The sequence below is a fragment of the Geospiza fortis genome, unplaced genomic scaffold (assembly GCF_000277835.1).
Source record: "Geospiza fortis unplaced genomic scaffold, GeoFor_1.0 scaffold333, whole genome shotgun sequence".
Lineage (NCBI taxonomy): Eukaryota > Metazoa > Chordata > Aves > Passeriformes > Thraupidae > Geospiza > Geospiza fortis.
Genome location: NW_005054347.1, coordinates 767,587 through 789,571, shown reverse-complemented (window position 1 = coordinate 789,571; position 21,985 = coordinate 767,587). Strand labels below are relative to the sequence as shown.

Below are 21,985 nucleotides of genomic sequence, written 5' to 3'. Positions count from 1 at the left end.
CAAGGTGTCAGCTCAATATGGAAGATGAGAGTACAATTAATGTACAGAACATGCAATATGGTACTGCATATATAGTTTATATAACACACCATGTAACCCTCTTTTTCTTAGCTAATACCATTTCCTTATATAACACATATTTATATTTCTTTATATAGCACTGGTTTTGTTGGCTAATGTGGTCTCTTCCAATTGAAAATATGGGTGCAGGGAATAATCTGTTAGTAATCTTATTGGACAAATCTGTTTTATAAAGTTGTGCATAAGTCCCTAGTGTCCAGCGACGTGGAATTTCCTTCTTCTGAGTGCTGCAGAAGATAACTCTTGGTGAAGGAGGTATCCTAGATACCTTGTGACTGATGTAACAGTTCTGATTTATAATATCTTGCTAAAGTTGGCATGAAATATTCACAGCACTGGTATACTGAGTTAGAGACAAAATGTCTATAAAGGTTTAGGGTAAGGACAGAAAAGACTTAACCATGAGAATTGTACATTGAATTTTTTTCTTGTTTCATTTTTGAATAGGAGAATTACTATTAAAATATGCAAAAGTTTGATTGAGTGGAAACCTGTTGTTTAAGTATTCAAGTATATAATCTGGCCTTAGGTACCAATAATAAACTTATATAAAATCTATGAAAAATACCATTTTTGAATCAATAGGTCTCAGTTGTGTACAAATAAAACTATGCTTTAACTGGTAGATGGTGTAGTGGTATATCTTTCTGGGTAGATACATCTTTAGTACATTACTCTTTGCATATATCTCTTCTGAGAAAAAGCAGTTGTTCACTAAAAAGGATGAAGAATGATTTAAGTTTTATTTTTGACTAGCTGATGCTCTCTCAGCCTTGTGGCTAACACAGAACTGACTCACAAAAAATTCTGCAGACTTATAGGCTGTAGTAGGAATGCCATCCAGATGAAGATCTATAAAGAGAAACTCTGGATCAAGTTTCTAAATATCACATTTCTGCTCTGTTGCCAATTTTATCTATTCAAAGGTGTGACAGTGTTTGCTAGATTGTCTGTTGGACAAGGTCAGATGAAGGATGCTAATGTCTAAAATGTAAAGACAGTGCTTGTTATTCATCACAGGAACAATGAACAGAGAACTCAGTTACCATTTTAAACTGGCAAAGTTATGTAGCTTGAGAGAGCTGAAAATGTGTATGTGAACTTGATATTGTCTGTTTTAATATTTTGGTTTAAAAAATAGCTTGTCATTAGAGATTATTATTATCATTATCATTATTATTATAATATTCAATTTTCCACTTAAAACCAGATTAATTTCTCTAGGTGTTGTTATATCTAGAGTATTGTTTAACTGAAAACCGGAGCAAATAAAACTAATGTCTGTTAAGGGTGTGCTGTTACGACTTTCATTGTTAAATAAGGTGTTAGATTGCAGTGGATGTTTGATGGATTAGATGAGATAAGCAAGTAGCCATTGAAGTAAGGCTGTTTGCTGGGGGGTTTTTGTTTGTTTTGTTTTTAAAAACAGCAACTAAACAAGACCTCTGTCAAGAAACACAATCTCTCTATTAACTTTCAGTCTTGTAAGATTAAAACCCCCATAGTTACAGAATCTAAATCCTAGAATGCTCCAGAAACTTGAATGCTCTCTGTGAAATAAATTAGTAAAAGTATCCACTCTTCATTTGACCTGGAATCAATGTAAAAAGGTTGGTGACTTTCATTTCAATTTTTCTGCTTTCATCCAGTGATGTCAGAAGGAAAGAAAAGGGGGCATGTGTAGTGTTCTGGTGTGGAAACCCCATGTCTTTGCCTCACTGAAGTAGATTTTAGGGATTCCCCAAGTTTCTCTTGGAGCACAGAGTGTCTCTGGTTTGGCTGCTGCTCTGTGCTCTCCGTGCTGCCCAGGAGGAGCTGGGCTTCCCTTGGCCCTCACTCCTCTCCTGCTGCAGCTTGGAAAGGCTTGGGCAGCTGTCATTACTGCAGCTGGGATGGGTGTGCTGGGCTTGGCCAGATTCCTTCATGCAGCTCCGTGGTGGGCAGAAGCATCTCTGTTCCCAGGCAGTACAGATGGATTGCTCTCACTCTGCCTATGCCCAGGACGAGAAACGTCCCTGCTGAAGAGCTGGCATAAGTGTAGGGAGAAAAAGGACTGCCTGATATCCAGGGCTGAAGGGAAGTCCCTCAGAAAAGCTGATTTATAAAGAAGCAATTTGACCTTTTTATTAAGCCTTGCTTTTACTGAATAGGGATGACCCCAGCTCGTGCTGGGGAAGAGTAGGAACTAAGCAAGCCCACTGGAGACAATGTGCTCTGAGCTAATGAGGGAACACTTGGGGCAATATAAACCATTTCATGCTCTCTCATGACTTTTGTTTTGATAAGCTCTCTTTTTGTTTTTTTTTTTTCTTTCCATTAAACTGCTTTCATCTAATCAAGTTCTAAAGTAGTCCCTAGTGATCTTTGATCAGGTGGAATTTGAGGTGGGTGAGTGATGAGGCAAAAGGCTCTTCAGTTTGCTTACTCTGACCTCTGGTACAAGCTGTAGCAGGTCAAGATGCCTCTCTCAGGGCTGGTGTGCCTTGAGAGGCTGCTCACACGGGGAGGTCTCTTTGCTATGTTCCCTGCCAGCTCTCACCTGCACTTTGAGCTACTGATGCTTTCTGTTGTGTGTGGATGGAGACTATTCCTTCTCCTGGTATAGCTGGAGAAGAAGGGGGATCACTTAAGCTATGGACCTGTCACAGGGGCCTGAACTGTGCTCTCATTTTGGCTTCCTATCAAGCTCACCAAGCCTAATGCACTGTTAATGTGTTTGCTTTCCCTCTGCACAGATCATGTTTTGCACTTTGAACACTCATAAAGTTGATATGGACAAGCTCTTAGGTGCACAAATTGGCCTTGAAGATTTCATATTTGCCCATGTGAAAGGACAGCGAAAAGAAGTGGAAATTCTTAAAACTGATGATATGCTGGGACTTACCATTACAGACAATGGAACTGGCTGTGCCTTTATAAAGGTAAACTTAATTACCAGTGAAATACTTTGTTCTATAGAAGCTCCTGTTACTATAATTGGTTAATTATTGGTTTCATGATCCTTTAGAACTATAAAATCTTTCATTATCATATATATGGTAAGTAAAGAATAAAGTTGCTTTTCTTTAGGTACATAATTCAAAATTAGTTCAGCTAATCTGTACTGCATGTCATTCAAAATCAGTTCATTTATTCATTGCTTCTGTAACGTGTATCAGCTTTACAATGAGACCATTGTATCTCCTGAGCTACCCTGAGATGGTAGGTGTTACATACTGCTTGCATCTGCCCCCTCCTGTTTTAAACTGATTTTCTGATGTCATTTATTAGATGCTTATAGAACTTCTGTCGCTCATGTGATAATGAGATCATGTTCTTTCAGTCTTTGGCTGTTCCCAGGGCAGAAGCCTTTGTGCTGTACAAGAGTAGGGGCAAGTACAGTGGTTTTTCAGCTTTCCAGTATTGTTGCCTTAGATAGGGTGAATTTCAAGGATGTGGATTAACACAATTTACCACAATGAGCTTGAGTAGCAAGTATGGGCAGTAGCATACTCAGTATATTAATCATCATTGCTTTCCTTCTCCTCTTCTATATGACCTAGAGGCAGTATGTTTTGAGACAAGTAGAGGCTTATGAAATGATGCTGCCCTTCTTGCTAGGCTAGGTATTAGGAACCTTAATCACATTTTCTGCCTTTTTGAGATTCTTTGCTCTAATATACTCCAGTTACCCATTATTAGTGAGGCATTAGCAATTATTTTTGATTACTGCTGCCCCAATCGTTGTTCTCACTGTAAACAGAGCTTTTGTATGGAGAGGTTGTATTTTCTGTTAATTCCTTAGCTACCGTGGCTATAAAACAAGACATGGTTTAGAAATCAGTTTGCTTGTCTTTGTTGTGGAAAAATGTGACTGAGGTCATGTTTGTGAAAGTCAAGATGCAGTGAAGGTTTCACTAAGCATTTTGGCAAAATGATAGCATAACTTTTATGTTTCTAGACATAAAGAACTGTGAATTTCTAGTGGTGGCATCTATAGGCCCATAACATTGAGTCATGCTGCTGCTTATGTGGCATTTTAAAGGAAGGCATTGAAGCAATGCTTCAGTGAGCAGCGTTCACGAGTGCAGCCCTGTGCAGTGACACTCCCTTTGTGCTTGCTTGGTAACAGGCAGAGAGAACAGCCCTCACACAGACTACTGCACAATTGGAGCACACTGGAAAACCCTCACAACATTAGCCAGACGAGCTGTAACTTCCAGTAAATTGTGTAAAAGTCATCTGAGCAAATATATATTGTTTTTCCTTGTACTGGTCTAATATTAAGCATGTAATGAGAATGATGTGGTCTTCATGAGAATGCATTAGTTTTAAGGAGTTTCTAGGAGCATACTTTGTTGTTGTTGTAGATTTAGCTAATGGATCTTTTAAATCAGCATAGAAAACACGTATATATATATACACAAAAGTAAAAGCTGCATCTTTTTTTTTTCTTAATTGTCTAGGTAAATGACTAAGCAGAGACTGTCTCTAAAGTTATATAGAATTCTTTTGTTTATATACATATATTTTAATAAAAAATGTGTAACTATGTCCCATTCTTAATTAAAAATTAATACTAAATTTACTGATTGGTTGAAGGTTGCTATGGGTTTGTAGTTATTTTACTGCATTTTGAATAACACAGAAGTTTCTAGGTTTGATGTGGTAACCCAATTAATTTTAAACCTGACACTGAACTGCAGGGCTTTTTCCTATGAAATTTAATCTCGTTTTGCCTTACTAAGAACAAAACCTGGTTCGTTCTGCTGTCACAAATTTGCTTTTAGGGTACAGAGGCAGGTGGGAAAAAAGTATTATGGAGTCAAATTAGCATTCAAAGAACAGCAGTAGAAGTATGACTGAGTGGTGTACAAGGAGACATTATCAAATGAGTAGGCATTGCATAGGAAATATAGATCCTCATAGCTTCTCAATGGACTGTAGAGCACTTGCAATACAGACAATTGCATCTTAATTACTGTAACAGTGTAGCTCAACTGTCTCAGTCAATTAACTTGGAGTGATGATAAAAAGTGACACAAATAACAGCCAGTGAATATTATTTAAACAGTTTTAGTGTTGGGATCCAAGTGCTAAGAAGAAAAGCTAAATTAATATTCAACATGTAGACTAAAAATTGATTGAAGCTGGGTGGGACAGGTTTTGAGTCCTGGTAACAGGAACGCATTTGGCACATTTGGTTTTTGGTGTGTACAATACCCACATCTGCATTCACCACGAGGCTTCTGTTTAGGGCTAGAAAGAGTTAATAAACTCAGCCTGAAGCTTCAAATGATGGCAGTGCAGTGTATGGCGGTGAGCACTCTCACACTTCCCACTGACTCTCAGATGGAGGCTCATGTGTGGGCTCAGCCCTGCACAGGGACAGGAGCGGCTCCTGGAGGATTGCACAGCCAGGCTGGCTGCTACAGTGGGAGGTGGTAGGTGTTTATCTGCCTTGTCTCACTGTTATGTCACACACACTGAGCTGAACCACGTCAGTCTTTGTTGAAAAGATCGTTCTTCAGGAACATGTTAGAATGAAATTTGTATCTGCAAAATAAAAGGTATTTTACTATGTCATGGCTTGTCTATTCAATAGCCATATAATAATGGCTTAAGTGATGTATGAACCAATATGGCAGTATGTAACAATAAACAGAATCACTGAAATTTAAAGTGTGGTAAATCATAGAGATATTTTAAAGGTTTTTCCCCATACTTTTTAAATTACACTTCATAACAACTGTAACTTCTGTTATGACCTTTAGGCTATTTGTGTTTTCCATGAGATGGCAGTTAAAAGATTTTCTTATTCTTTATTATTTCAGAAGATATCCTTTGATATACAGCTGTATAGCTTAATGAGGAGAGCATTAGTTTCAGCACTCAGGATGGGTTTTATTAAGATCGGCCCTTTACAGTATGTAATTTTTTACTGAGTCCCTGGACTAAACTTGAGAAGAGAAAAATTCCATTCCTGTGCTTGTCAAGCTATTAAATAGAAAAACCCCAAAAACTTGAATAACCATTCACAGTACTGAGATGTCTGTAATCAGTTTTAAAGCACAAAAATAGTAGGTTATTCAGAATTCTTTATTTCTAAAGTGTGGTTACATTCTTTTTTTCCCTGTCTGATTGTATATTCAATGCTTATTAAAATACTTTCTTTGAAAAATAATGCTTTTAAAAATATGTTTTATGATAATCTTATAGACAAAACACACTGCTGGAATAATAATCTCAGTAATATTGATATTGTTAACTGACATTCTTGAAACTTGGTGGTGTCACCTCTTAAAAACAATCACCTTTAAAGAAATGTTTCTAATTCTGGTGATGGTTTTTTTTTTTCAAAATAGCGAATCAAAGAAGGCAGCATTATGGACCAAACCAAAACTGTCTGCGTGGGTGATCACATAGAGACCATAAATGGGAAAAATGTATCAGAGTGTCGGCATTATGAAGTTGCCAAAATGCTAAAAGATCTGGAGAAAGGTCAGAAGCTTAAGCTGGAGTTGGTAGAGCCTTTGAAAGCATTTGGTGAGTGACCTGACTGTCCACCTTGTTCAGTAGAACACCTTGATAGTAAAATCCCATCACTGCATTGCATTGTGGGTTTGTTTTTCAGAATGCAGCCAGATGTCCACCTGTGGTAACATAACTACTACAAGAAAGGATACTTAGTTTTTTTCTTTGAAGTGGAAGATTTATGAATGGATTTTCTTCCATCTTGCTTTCTCCAGCAGTCATGCTGGTGTGGGTTACCTCACTTGAGCCTTAGTCAGTCTCTTTTGCCACTACATGATGTTGCAAAATTAGAACAGGAATTGTTTCATAGGTACAGTTTTAAAGCATGGATCACGTCACTAATGTCCTGATCCTCAAAACTCCTTTTTTCCTCTATTGATACATAATCCCTGTTCTGTGTGTCAGACTTCTATTTCTGTACCCTTTACTGGGGTCTGTGCTCTCTGATGCAGAAGGAGTCTGCAGCAAGCACTGTCTGGGATTCCCCTGAGCACCTCCTTTGCTGCCTGCTTGTTCTCCCTCTCCCCCTCCCCAGCCTTTTTGTGGATCTCCAGCCATGCAGCAGGTATACTCAGAATTGGAAGAAAGCAGAATTGCAAAGCTCTGTCTTTGCTTGCCACGTGCATGCTATGAGAAGTGCTGCTCAAATAGGAGGAATGCGCACCTACTGCTAATTCTTGTATATATTAACTCTATCAATGTATAAAACAAACAAACAAAAAAGGGAAGTTTTGCTCAGGCAGTCAAAACAGAGACTGAGTTACAATTTTTATTATCTCATTTATTTGGATCCTCTCCCCAAACCATGTAGCATTTTCCTGTAATAAAAACTTTTAAATAATGCTAAATCATAAATTTGTGTGAGGCCTTCTGCACACCTGCAGTGACAGTCAATTCAATATCACTGTCTTCACTACAGCAGCAAAAATTTTAAATGTTTGTTTTTCAAATTTTTTAATGTGTTAGTAGTTTACAGCTACTGTCATACACCAGTCTTGACACTTGGTGTCAGAATAGTAGCAGAAATTGAAAATGAGAGAAATGCAGAGATTTTTTTTTTTTTGCTTTTGGTGCTTCTGTGAAGAGTGGGAGTTATGAGTTGATCTCTAATGTGTTTGTATGTAAGCTGGTGCTGCTGTTAAGTAAATGTGTATGTTATACATTATGCTAAAGAATTGCATATGTTGTCCATCACAATTAGTAATGGAGCAATGCCACTTTTTAATATGGGCCTATAATTTGTTAGAATGCTAGAAGTGTTACATGGTCTGTTTGTAAAGAGTAGGGTAAATCAGCATTTGATTGATTACTTCAGCCATAATTTAGTGGTTTTTACTTTAGTCAGGTGACTAAGATACCTTTTAGTCTGCCTGTGACGTAGAAGAGAAAATGCGCTAATTTCATGGCAATACCTTTTTTCTGTCATTGATTTAAGCGGCAACCAGAGCTTTGTGGACAGATTTTTGGAAGATGCACCTTATTTTTTTACCTTACAGAAATTAACTTGCAAGTTGCAGTGTTCAGTAAGTTAAAGTGTCCTGCCTTTAGCCTTAGGTACAGTTAGGCTTCAGGCACAAAGATAATGCTTAAGCTGCAGCTTAAGCACTAAGGATAGCCCCAGAGGAGATGACAGACAAGATCCAGATCCTGCTTGACAAATAGGTGCTGAATTCCTGTTAATTTCGACAGAATTTGGTGAGGGTACAGAAATAAAGAGACAAACCTCTGTGTGAAATTAGTTTTATTTTTCTTCCTCTCAGTGAAATTTGAAATAAGCATAATTTACTGGTTGGACATCCTTCTACCATGTACACACAGGCTGTCTCAGCTCCCCTAGGCAAGGCTTGTAGCACAGAACTAAAGATTTGTACCAGTCACAAGTGTCTGTGACTTGTGAAAAATGAATAGAAACAAAGTAAAGGCAGCGTAACACAAACTCTGCATTTTAATTATGTGAACATGAAAAATAGTTTCTGTGATAGCCAGAGTGTTTTGGTCTAAAGTACTGCAAATGAAGGTTATCTCAAATCATGAGTTCTAAGATGATAATGGTGACAGAATTTGAAAAATATGGGATTTTTTTATCAAGAATGACTTTTTGAAACAAGTTCAGCAGAAATGATGTCAATCTTAAGGATGTTTTAAACTGTCCTTGAAGCAATAAAAGGATAAAGAAAAAGTGTTGATCCTAAGGATATATATGAGACTTTGACATACCTATTTGTATCATGAAAACTAATAAAATTTACTTTTCAAGCATACTGTTCAGCATAATAATCTAGATTTGTGACCACTTAAGCAAGAATGATGAGCTGAAATCTATCTGAGCAAAATTAATATAGTATGTTAAAGTATTACCTTCAAGAAGAGTTTATTAGAAAGGCTTGCTATTAAGAGGAATAATCTGTTAGAGAAAACAGGACAAATGAAAGCAGTTCTGCAGAATTGTCTCCTCTCTTCTAGCACTTTCCAGATTCACTATGTAATTCCCATGTCAGTAAGTAAATTAAATCCTTGCCACTCTTGAATGTAAAATTGCATCCTGGAACAAGAAACCCAAATCTTAAATGATTCTGTGCTCCATCTACTAACTGGGGTGCCCTTACCCAGGATGAAACAAGAAAGGCTGAAATCAGGTAAAGGAAACTTCGTGTAAACCAGATACTTTTTTTAGAGATTTATCAGCTGTGAAATAATTTTGGTGAAACCAGTGGAAAACCTGCAGATCTGCTTCTGGCCACTCCAGCTCTGTGAGTGCTGATAAGCAGATTGTTAACCCAGCTCAGTGTGGCTCATCATCACCTGCTTAGCAGCAGTGTTTGCACCATTGCATCAGTGAAAGATAGAAATGTTGCAATGCTGAACCTGCTATGTGTTCTGTCTGTAAAGACCCGAATAAATCAGCAGTTGGCCGGTGACTTCAGCTGCTATCTAATTTAAAGGTATAAATGCTTCTCTGTAGAATAGGGAAATAAAATTACGCAAGGTACATATATAAAATGAATGCCATAGGCCTGCTTAGATATATTGGTCAATTGTTCTAGCCTCAGTGCAGTTGAGCAGATACTACAATTTGAAGACAAGAAATTGTCAGCAAAACTATACTTAGAATAGTTGATTTATAATTAGATTTTTACATACTTTGGATGTCAATTAGGCTAATGTGAAGATACTGTAATAACCAAAATAGATACCTCATATTCTGTTGTACTGTATATGTAGTTTTGGTTGTATTTTATTTTTGTTGGATTTGTTTTGTCTTTAGAAAAGCTGGAGCCAAGGTCCAAAGGCAGAACTCTGTCAGAGGCTAAAATCTCCAAAGGGAGAGAAACACTTCGCCTGAGAGCCAAAGGCCCTGCTACTGTGGAGGAAATGGTATGGTCGGGAATGCCCCTCAGTAGTTTAACCAGCTTCTGATTTATTCTTCCCCAAGGCTGATAAGTAGGAAGGAAAAATGGGATGTTACAAAGCTTGTGAGACTAAAGAGAGCAACTAAAGTTGATGCTAGCAGGGATAGGATGGGGCTGAAGAACCTGGAAGCACAGAACCTAGATTTACATGTGATTTACATGTCATGGACTACATGGATGAATTTAGATTAGACCAAGGGGTCTAATCTAAGCCCCCCAAGGGGGGCTTAAAAGAGGGAAGGCGTCGGGGCGGGGGAAGAGGTGGGATGGTTGTGAAGAATTTGTTCCATTTCTGACACTGGAGTGTACAGGGTTGGTGTAAGGGCTGTTGTTAGGAGAAGCTAATTAGATACAATGGCATGAATTTGTGCAAAACCAGGATTAGTGTTTGGTGAATAAATATTATTAATTCTGGGCTCTTCTAAAGCTGATTTGGATTTGGTGGAGATCCGTGTTGTCAGGAGATACAAGGCCCCTGTTCAGTTTGAATGCATGAGCTGTGTGGCTTGATATTAGGAGGAAAGCTCATATTTGTGAGAAGAGAGAAAGAGAGTGGAATAGTTTGTTTTATCTGTAGATTTTGTAAGTCTAGGTTGCCAAGATGGGAGTAAGGGTAATCACTGGCACATTGCTGGTTATTTTGAAATCTGCATGGATATAGTCATGCTTTTGCTCTTCTCTCCCTTTATTCCAACAAAGCCAACGGAAGTTGAAGAAAAAGCAATTAAAAAAGTGGATGAGCTTCTTGAAACATACATGGGCATAAGAGATATTGAATTAGGTGAGTTTTTAGCAGATACATTACTACAAGAGTAAATAATTTCTCATTTTCTGTAGTCTAACATTTATTGAGTACTTTAGTCTCTGGATGTAAGTGAAGCAAAATTTGTCCAGCTTGCAGTCTCAAAAACTTGCCTGTATTTCTACAAATGTGTTTTTCTGAGAAAAGAATCACCCTCCTACTTTAATCCTTATGATGTAATTACTCAATAAATCCTCTATTCTTTCTGCACATTAGCTATACACTGTTGCATGAATTTTTTAGTTGTTTGCTATAACTGTCACCAGTGTATTCTTTCTGGCATATATTTTCTAGTGGTTCTTGTGTGGGCCGTGGTTAAGAATTGTTAAGGATATGTATGTTTATTTGCTTTTTTACCCCTTGGCATAGACCCATCAAAGTTGATTGCTAAGGTTTGAATCTGAGATCTTCATCAGTGAACAAGCAACTATTTAGCAAGGCAACTGACAGAATAATTACACAAATTTATCAAAATCTCCAAAACCTGTGTTCTGATGAAGATGAGAAAACTTACAGAATATTTACTAGTTGTAAGAATCATTGATCTGTAATGAAAGAAACTCTGTAACCCCAGTGTCATAAGTTCCTTAAAGATGCACCAAACTTGTCCTTGCAGCTGTTGCTTTTCTTTGTTATTCTGACAACAACTAAATAGGAATTTCTATTTGTGTGGGAAGAAGCTTCAGTCTAGCTGTTGTAGCCTGCTGTTGCTGCTGTAATCCTCCTAGGATCTTGTGGAGCTGCTGGTACTGAGACAAAGAGGAAGGTATTTATTATTATGGTAATATCTTAAAAGAACCAGCCAAGAAAAAGGAAAGAATTGGCTAAATGGAAAGTGATCTTGAAAAGCAACCTTTCATGAGAGAAAGTGGAAAAGGCGAAGCAGAAGGGAAAATAGGTCTGGCATGAAGCTCTAGGGGGGAAGCATCAGGGTGGGAGGGGCAGCAGTTAGCACAGAGGAATGAGAACAAAAGGTGGTTATCTCAATAGCAAAAAGGCCTTTGTTGGGTGCTCCTACCAGCAAGCATCTGTTTGGCAGATTCACTAGTTTTCTCACAGGAAAAAATGTAGGTTAAACAGTGTTTGTTCTTCAGTCTAAGGCAGAAGTGGGCTTCCTGGCATAGAAGAGAGGGCAGAGCTGCCCAAAACTCGAGTTCTCTTTTGTAGGTTCTATCTAAACTTTCCAATTCCCGGGAATCGAGAAGTTCTCAACATTTCTGTTCCCAGCCACTCCAATATGTGATGCTGCTGCCATGCAGTGCACTCCTGGGAGGCCTGTGTGCTGCTGAGCCATGTTTAGGTTAGGGAGGATTCCATGTCCCATCTCATTCCTGCAACCTCTGTGCCTCAGTCTGGCTCAGGCTTCAAAGCTCGAGTGCCCTGCCAGCTGTCCCTCTGGGAGCTGTTTTTGTCCTGCAGCTGTTGCAGTCCTGGCTCAGCCTGGGCTTCTGGAAGCTCCTGTCCTTGCAGGTTACTTCCAAGGTCCTCAGGCTCCTTGCTCTACAGGAATAAGCAGCTGTGGGTGCTCTGCTTCTGGTGTCCATGGGAGCAGCCCTGTGGGAACTGGTGTTCCCTGTATTTTTGGCTCTCAGTACTGTAAACAGGATGGCTCTTGCACACTAGACTGAGAAGTTCAGCTTTCAACACATATGGTTGAGTTAATAGCCAAGCACCTGGTAGAGTTTTCCCATGAATTCCTTGAATGTTTTTTCCCCTCAAAAGATCTAATGCCCTTCATCTTTCACTATGTAGTTTGGAAACTTGAAAAAAAAGCCTTAAAAGAATACTCAAAGAAGGAAGAGGTCTTTGTTCATAGAGAGGCTCTTTTCTTCCCAGCTGGGTGGTTGTTTTGTCCCTCACCTCTTCTTTTCCTCCCCAGAAGGTAGTGAAACCAAGAGAGGCTGTCAGAAATCAAAGACTGTAGAGTTCATGTAGCTTTAGTTTGCACCTTTGAAGCCATTTCCTGAAGTTCAAATCTAAGAGTCAACAACCAGTGTTGATGACTCAAATCCCCCAACTTTACAATTTTAAAACAATTAAACAGCTCTAGGATTCTTTAGGAAAGGAGAGCTAATCACCTGTCACAAATCTGTTCAATTAACACATGTCAGTTTTTCACATACTGGATGTGATCAGTCACCCATGAAAATGAAAAATGAGGAAAAGATTCATTCAGAGAATGCCAATCACCACTTAGCTCAAAATTTCTCTCATTACTCAAGCCAGATTAGTTGAAAATGCAAGTCATCTCAATGTGCAGCTGACAAGTGATTAAGATCTCAATCATTGCTCACTTCCGTGCACTTCTGTTTGTCAGAATCTTTGGATGTCAGTTAATGTTACTCTTTCATCTCCATTAAAATGACACTTCCATGGTGTGATTGAATTCTGAAACAGTGCCCCAGTTTTAAGACATAAGTTAGAAAGAAAGGAAAGAAAAACTAATGTTAAATTACAGACAGAATTAAAGGTGAGATAAAGCCCTTAATTTTTGCTTTGTTAAGTATCTTGACAGTTTCGAGAATGGCTGACTAAATCTACACACAAATCCCTGGGCTGGACCAAAATACTTGGAAATTGTTAAAGAAAATGCATGCACTTTTTTTCTGGCAGTTTTTCATTTTTATTTTCAGAGATCTAAATGCTATTGAGATTTACATACCTGCTTTTGGAAGTATTTTTACCTTTTTACTTCCTTACCCCTTTGTACTGAAAACTGTATGTAATCCAGAGAAGGGGCAGTTGGCTCTGGAAATGTATTCTTCAGTCGTTTTATGGGCATATTAGAAGTTGGGCCAAGGCTTGACTTCAGTATTCTTTAAAACATAAATACACAGCTGAGAGATAATTCAGATTATTATAAATTCTATGAGTGCTTTCTGGTAAAGGAATTTGAGTAGTTGATTAATAGGAGCTACTCAGGAAACAGTGCTAGTTTAAAGTATTGGCGCTTTTTTTTTTTAATCAGTAATACTTGAATTGTTATGCACTGTATTTAATCCCAAAAATTCTGGGTGGGAGGAAGCCTGGATCTAATCCCAGAATGCTACTGATGGTAAATGATGGCAAAAGGGCTTCCTGTCCACATTTTTTTTAGCACATTTTGGCTTCATCCATCAATATTTTGTTGCCTTTGTTCTGTTTTTTTTTGCTTTTGGATGTTTATTTCCATTCTGTTGCTCTCTATAACATTATCAGACGTGATGTATCACAGTGTCATTAGGGTTGGAAAAGAGCTCCAATATCACCGAGACCAAACACCACCATGCCAACTAAACATGGGTTAAGTATCACACCCAGTCATTTCTTGGGTACTTCCAGCTGTGGTGACTCCACCACTTCCCTGTGCAGCCCATTCAATGCTTAACCACCCTTTCAGTGAAGAAATGTCCAACCTGGACATCCCCTGGTGCAGTCATGGGCTGCCAGCTTCTCTGGGAGAAAGGTGTGGGGAGCAGTATCCAAGGCTTTGCTGAATTCCAGGTGGGCACATCCACAGCCTTTCCCTCATCCTGTGGGTGGCTCACCTGGTCATAAAAGGAGATCAGGTTGGTCAGGCAGAACCTGCCTTTCCTAAGCCCGTGCTGGGTGGGCCTGACCCCCTTTTTGTCCTGTCCATGCAGTGTGATCATACACAAGATAGTCTGTTTCATAACCTTCCATCACTGAGATCAGGCTGAAATGTCCTTGCATATTCTGTCTTTTCTGTTTAAAAAAAAATGGACTCTACTTCTCCATTTTTGACTTCATTTTTCAAACTTACCATCTAGTCAAAATATCTTAATAGGTTTAAACCTTTTTTGTTACCCAAGCTTTTTCTCTTGGCTCGCAAATCCAACCCATCAATATTCAATAGATGTTTTTATCTCTAAATGCTTTAACTGAAGTGATATTCTCCCTGAATCTGTTGTTTTCTTCTTCTGTCACCAGACTTCCTTTCCCAAAGGATTTTATTGCATACATCCAGGGGTGTATTGTTTACAGCTGTTCATTTACTCTGAAAGAATAATGGGAGTTTTTTGATAAAAGGAAGGGCAGCAAGTCCAGTTAAACAAAATAAACTTCAAGAAGAATTAGTACTTAAGAAAAAGGAACAAGCAGAAATATTTCTAATAGTTATTGAGTACCAGATCTGACAATGTTCAACATGAAACTTAAACCAAATAATATTAAATACTGGAAACTGCAATAACATGCTTTATTTTCTGCTTTAGAGTGACAGGACAGAACAATAATATTTATTACCTTTTTGTGAAGGCAAAACTTCTAATGGCATTACAGCTAAATAAATATTGAGGCTCCTGTCAGGACTTCTGAAAAAAGCTTTTTCAGAAGTTAACAGTATAGGATATAGGTAGCAAAACCACTATGTAAGGTAGATAATAACAATGGCAGGCAGAAGGTAGCTTCCATGGCTTGTGCTCCATGTGTCCATTAAAAATGAAAATAAGGATTTTGTGAAAGATCATTGAGGTTATTTTAAAGGAACTGTATTTGAAAAGCCAACATATTACTTTGTTCATATTCTGGGAAGCTTGACATTAACTTCTCAGTTAAAGTTGATGAGACTTCTAATTCCTTTCACCACTTTTAAGATTGGTGAACTTTTCACATTTTATGTAAAAATCAATCAGACATTAACATTGCCTGAAGTGAACTGAAAAAAGGAAAATCTGAGAACAATTGAGGCTCTTTTGACTGTGGAAAAATATTCTATTGGAACAAAATTCCTGTAAGAGCTGCACAATAAGTGATTATAAGTGATTACCATGGGGAAAAGGGAGGGGAGACAATTTGGCACGAAGCTGTCACCTTCTGAGAACGAGCAAAGTTTCCTTCAAGCTGGCAAGTATCTGCTGAACGCCTTGGCCGTCAGCGAGCTTTGATTTGCCCTGGGAATTCCGCATCAATTCCGCCCATGTCACCGTGCGTTCTTCCGCCCTGGGAGCGCCGTCCCGCGGCTGTGGCAGCTGCCTGGGGAATCAGGCAGGGAATGGGGGCTGAGCTCCGGGGCTGGCAGGGCAGCTGGCCCGCGGGAAGGCAGTGCAGGGGGCTCGGCGCTGTGGCGGAGCCGCTGTGCTCGGGGATGCTCCGGCAGTGCGGGCGGGCGGCGCTGGAGGTCAGCACCGCGCTGCCGAAGCGCCCCGGCAGATCTGGGGATGCCCGTGTGCTTCAGTAAATATACTGCATTAAATGTGCCCTGCAGCGCTGGTCACGCTTACTCAGTACAGATGAAAATCGGGGTTTTTTGAGGCTGCTTTAGCACGGCAATGATCTGATTCTTGCTTGATTGGGTTGAAAGCTGATCTACTAAGTTTTTAGTGGATTTTGTTTTCAAGTTTCGTAAATCTATAATAAATCAGTTTTTTAGATTCTATTTAGTTATTTGGGAATGCCAATCTTTAAAGAAAGTTGTGTTTGAAGTTACACTTTCTGTTAATGACAGTTTGTTATGTGCAATTCTGAAGCTCCAGCCAGGGCAGCTGGGCTGTGATATAATGCCTTGTTGTCTTGTTTTATTACTGCTGTCTGTGTCATATGGTTCTTCCATAACTCTTGGCCAATTTATCTTAAAAATGGCTGCCTTCCTGCTCCCACCCTGCTTGAGCACTTGTCTAGATCCTTACTCTTTTGATTTCTAAATATCTGACGTAACAGTCTCTTGACGTGTTTGTTCTTACTCCACCTTGCACAGCTCTTTTCTCTCCACCCTACTCCACCTTGCACAGCTCTTTTCTCTCCACCCTTCTCCCAGTGTCTATAAAAAGTAAGTTCACATCCTGCTTCATATCCAGAAATCTGAAGTTTCAGTTATACCCTTCACCTCGTTGTCTCCAGGCTTGCTTCCCTGTAAGTGCCTTCTTGTGCCCCATTGTCAGGGAATACAGGGTGGTGCTGTAGAACAAATCCTTGTGTTCCACTTACCAGGAACAAGAGTCCCCTCTTTAATGCCCATTTCCCATCCAGACTTGACTGACTCAGAGTCTGAGGAGCGTCACAGGGGACACAGAGAGAATCAGTGCAACAGGGATAGGGTTTCCTCTGGTAGGGTCTTGAGGGTCCTTGAGAACCACTAGTGGTGCCTGGGAAGCTGGGGATACTGGAACTGTCTCCATCACAGCAGTTTGTTTGTCAAGATTTACATGCATTTTCCTTGGACAGCTTTGTGTAGTTGGACACACTGTAATTGTGTTTGGAGCTCACAGCTGAACACAGTTAAAACCAAAACATCAAGTTTCCTCAGAGTTACTGTTGTTGACGTTTACAATGTGTGGAATATGGCTCACGCTTGCTTACAGCTTGTTACATGTTTGCACAACAGCAAGTGCTGTTTGCCAGAAATAACTGTCAATAAAGTTGAGCTGAGTTTTAGGTCAACAAAATAAAATTAATTAAATTTAGTAAAACTTCAGAGCAGGGAATGTTTATTTTAATTTTTCTCAGAGAGATTTTGCCGTGTTGATTCAATACAATGCAGGTGGTAGATGGCAGACTGTCCCAGTAAAGGTGTTTTCTGTGGCTTCAAAGCTTCCTTCCCTTTCTCAGGCACTATATTATGTCTTTTACATTTGGACATTTCTCTAAGAAAAGGCTAGAAGCTATCAAATCCTTCACTTTGACACTTGAATTTGATATGCTTGTGAAGAAAGTGGCAGGTATTTGATGTTTAACAAAAGATGGAGGACGCCTAGCAGGTTAAGGCAGGGGTGTAAAGTAATCACAAAATGAAGCAGACTTTCATGTTTCATCTATTGTGCTATACCATCATTTTCCTGTGAAGAGAGCCTGTGCAGCAGAGATACAGCTCAGAAAATAAACTGTATTCAGCAGTGCTGTTTGTGCTGAATGTGTCTTACAGAGCATTCTGCCCTCAAACCATGGTAGCTTGCTGCCTGTGGTTCTCTGGGCCCAGCTTAACCAGGAGAAATTTCTGTGCTGGCTCTTTTCACCCTTTATGGAGGTGCAGGTGTCATGATCAAGAGAGGTTTTCATTCACTCTAATATCCATGGGTTGTCAGCATCCAATGTTTGGGATAGACTTCTGTGTTCTCCTAGAGTCTGAGAAACTGCAGTGGCAAAAGCTGAGAGATGAGCACAGCAACTAAGGAGTCAATCCTAAGCAGCAGCCCCAGTGTAGCCATTTCAAAAGTGTGCTCTGACGCTTGATAAATTCTGATACTTTTGTGGTAAAGAAGAGAAAATGCTAGACAATACTGGTATACAAGGTATCACAGTTTAACTCCATTGTATCACTCCTTTGCTTTCATTCTCCTGGATACCAAAATCTTCCTGGTGTTTGGTGGCTCCAGTTTATTGTGCACAGCAGCAAAGCCTTTCTCTTCCTTCGGCACAATTTGACCCACCTGGCTGAGATTTTCAGAAATAACTTTTTCACTTTCTAGAGGCATAAGCATGAACTTTAAGTGCATAATTTCCCGTTGAATCCTAAATTCAGCTGGTAGAATTTGCATCTCCCTAAGCTGACCTCACCAGCTGTTGAAAATAGACATCCCAAATCCAATCCATCCCTATCTTGGCTCTATGTGTTAGCTGTCACTTTCGTGATATTTACATTCTTTTGTTTTGTTGCTTTTTAGCTGCAACAATTGTGGAAGCTGGAAGAGACAAGAAAAACCCAGATGAATTTGCAGTGGCCTTGGATGAAACTCTTGGAGACTTTGCATTTCCAGATGAGTTTGTATTTGATGTATGGGGAGCAATAGGTGATGCTAAGCAAGGACGACTGGAATGAGAACTGTGCAGTTTATCAACCCCTGTTTGGAAATACAAAATGATTTGCAAATACATCAGAATGTTAATAATTTTATTGATGTGAATTCAGAGTGCTCTGCACAAGAGTATTCTGACCTGAGATTTTCCTTTGCAAAGGAAGGTTTCTAATAGAAATGAAGGTAAACCCAAACTTCTGACAACTGCAATTAAAAACATTTAATTTACATATAGAAGTCACTGTGAGGAGAGTGTCAAGGTGATATATTTATACAGAAATTCTATGAAAATTAGGTAATTTTTATTGTACATACACTTTGATACCAATGTTCTGAAAAGTGTTAGACATACGGAACTAGGAGTTTGGATTATTTTATCTCTTTAGAGAGGTTTATAAAGCTGTCGAGAAACTACTTAGCTTCATGCTGCAGTTCCCTGGTTTTCTGCTGTTCCTATGTATTAACCTAAAGCCTTATGTTTTCTTACAGTTTGGCCTGGACATTGTTTTTACTGTAGGCAAAGCTGGGAAGAAGCTACCCTGTTTCTTTAGAACCCAAATTCAGGGAAAAATTTCCTCTGAAACATGAAAACTAGGATCTTTGGATGAGAAAGGCTTGCTTGCAATTGAGTCATAATATGGTCTGTCTGGGTTATTACTGAGATAAGTAGAGTAGAAATGCTTAAACCAGGAAGCTGCTGCTTTATTCAGATGCCATAATATTGCAATAGGAGCTGCATAGAAAGAAATAAATGTTAATTTTGATTAATATTAATGCATTTGAATAATGTCTGGAGACTGCACTGGAGACTACAGTGTATTGCTAAGTGCTTAATTGATCTTTGCATATGCTAAATGATTTCTTGAGATCCCATGGAGTTCCCCTCTTGTCTGTGTGTTTTTTCAATATGACAACACAAGAGAGATATTGAAGGTGTTCAAACCCAAAAGATATTATTGTAAAGTCACAAAGAATTTTAGTTTGGATGACAGTGCATGCCTAGACCCTGAAAAATATGTCAAACTAATCTTAGATGGTAGGTTTTCCAATTATATTGTACATAAATGTTAATTTTGACTACTAATTTTTTACTTATAAATCTGAGATTATTGCAAATGAAATTGAATGAGAATGTGGGTTCTGACCTGGGAAGGTGTCATATCTTTTTAGTATTTTTATATTTGCATAAGAATATAAAGTAATAATTACTACAAAGGTTTTTTCTAAATCACTACCTGAAGAAAATGTCTTTCACTGAATTGCAGACATTTCTTTAAAATAAAGATTATGCCAATAAATTTACATGTTCTATGTCAGTGTTTTTTTTTTTTTGTCTAAACCCATGACACTTTGAAGTACCATTGAGAGAACAGGTTCTTGTTCTCATTACTAGGCTCTTGAGGAAGGATTCTAAACTCCACTTCAGCAAATTTCTGTAAAACTTGAAAATAAAATTGAAGAAACTCTAAGGAGATGGTAAAATTTTGTACATCCCATTGCTCATTTGGGCCCTCAAGGATGTATTACTTTGCAAAAGGAATTTGAGCATTTCTTCTTTTTCAATAATTGCAAGTCTGAGCCCACAATCTTCTGTTGCAGTTGAGCACACTCTGCCTTGCACAGGGTTACTTTAGCTGATTTACTCATGGTAATGAGGGGTTAAAGTGTTGTGGGCCATATAATTTGTTCTTTAAACTTCTAGGTGAAAAGCAAAAAGGAAATGCCAAGAATTCCTTGTTGGTTTCAAAACGAAAAACTCAAATGTCAGATTTTCTGGAAGTGGTTATGTACACTACTGTTAGTTACCAGCATGGCACTGGTTATAAAATGTATTAAAATGAAGAATTCCTTTTTAAAAAGAGAAAAAGTACTATGGATAATGCACAAAATGTTGCCTGTAGTAGATAAGCCCTTGTGTTTTGGCCATTCATTTTATTTTGAGAAATTAATGTTGTTCAATCAATTTATACTCGGGGAATAATTTGTCTCATTACACTGATAAAATAGTAAGATAAATATAATCTCTGAAGCTCTCATTCTACTGAGAGCTGCCTCTTGTCACAGTGGCCTATTTTTGTGGAATTTATTTCAGGCCTAAGATTTAAATAGAGATTGCAATTTTACTAGCATTTACTGCAATAAAGCATGTCAATATATCTTCCTTTTTCAGTATTCTCAAAGCACTCACTATTTTAGCACATAAGACAGGTACCACTACCTAATTTGGTAGATTATTTACATTTTCCAGCCATACATGAATAAATTGTCAAATGATAATCACACTGCCTTATAAAGCATGATAAATACTTCTCTCTCTTTGTAGTGATTTGTGTAGCAAATTAATGTTTTTTTACTAATAAAATACAGCTTATAAAACCTAACCAATAATGACACTAATGCTTTGCACAGTGAAAATGTCATTAAATGTCACTACAAAAGTCTCCCAGGTTAGTTAGACAAACTAATTCTAATTCTATTTAAGTGCTGATCAGAGTGGGACTATAAACATCTTGTTAGTGTGTGCTGCACATGGAGGTAAATGCTGGTGAATAATCCACTCAAAATCTGAGGTGGAATGGCCCAGAACAGTAACTCAGCCCAAACTCAGCTGTTCTAAAAGTGACTGATTCCTTACTTTTATAATTTGGTGCAGAGCCAGCAGAGAGCTGGCAGACAGATGCAATTTGTGCCTTTGCTTCCAGACTTAGTGTTATGTTCAAGACAATGGAATACACAGCTCTATTTTTTTCTATTTTTGCAGAGTCATTAGGTAGTCTTTAGATGCAACAAGGGGATTTAATGAAAGCTGGTGTTCATAAAGTTCTGAGCTCATAATTTAAAAAATATGATGAGCGATGAATATTTTACACTTTTAAAGGAACGAATTTTGCAAATTACAGATACATCTTTTGTGACACCTTTAATATGCCAAATTATGCTTCAGTTAAACCTGATTTTATGCAACCCTATTCATACAGCTATTATTCAAAGAGCTATTAATATAATCAGTCTATTTAGGAAAATCATGTCTGCTAGTCAGATTTGAATAATGCATATACTCTTATTTCTTTATATAATTTTCATCACAATTTGTCTAATTTCTCTTTTTTTTGAGATAAATGTAATATAAAGCTTTGAAAACCTTGGTTTTTGTCAGTTTGAAAGTGCAATATTAATGTTAAATTTAAGCTAATTTGTAATATTTTTTTAGATTTTTTCTTCCTGCTTTTAAATGAGAACTTATCCTACTTTTCAAATTAAATATTGTTTTTGACAAAGAGTTCTGAGAATGTCTCTTCCAAAGTCTGAGTATTGTAGTAAGATGATATATTATGCTTTTATTTTTCCTATTTTTTTTTGCCAGAAGATATTTCAGAACAATTAGACATCAGAGCCTTGACTCTTTCCCCTTTGGAAAAAAAGGCATCTTTGCCATGAATTTCAGAACT

General features: G+C 38.2%; 1 protein-coding gene across 1 annotated transcript; it reads left to right on the top strand.

Moving 5' to 3' along the window:
- The first annotated feature begins 2,797 nt into the window (after window positions 1–2,797).
- GIPC2 (GIPC PDZ domain containing family member 2) lies at window positions 2,798–19,838 on the top strand. Its single transcript, XM_031058707.1, has 5 exons — window positions 2,798–3,002; window positions 6,426–6,606; window positions 9,860–9,969; window positions 10,704–10,785; window positions 18,405–19,838. The coding sequence occupies exons 1-5, from the start codon at window positions 2,820–2,822 to the stop codon at window positions 18,557–18,559; spliced, it is 711 nt and encodes a 236-aa protein (XP_030914567.1). The 5' UTR covers window positions 2,798–2,819; the 3' UTR covers window positions 18,560–19,838.
- The last annotated feature ends 2,147 nt before the right edge of the window (window positions 19,839–21,985 follow it).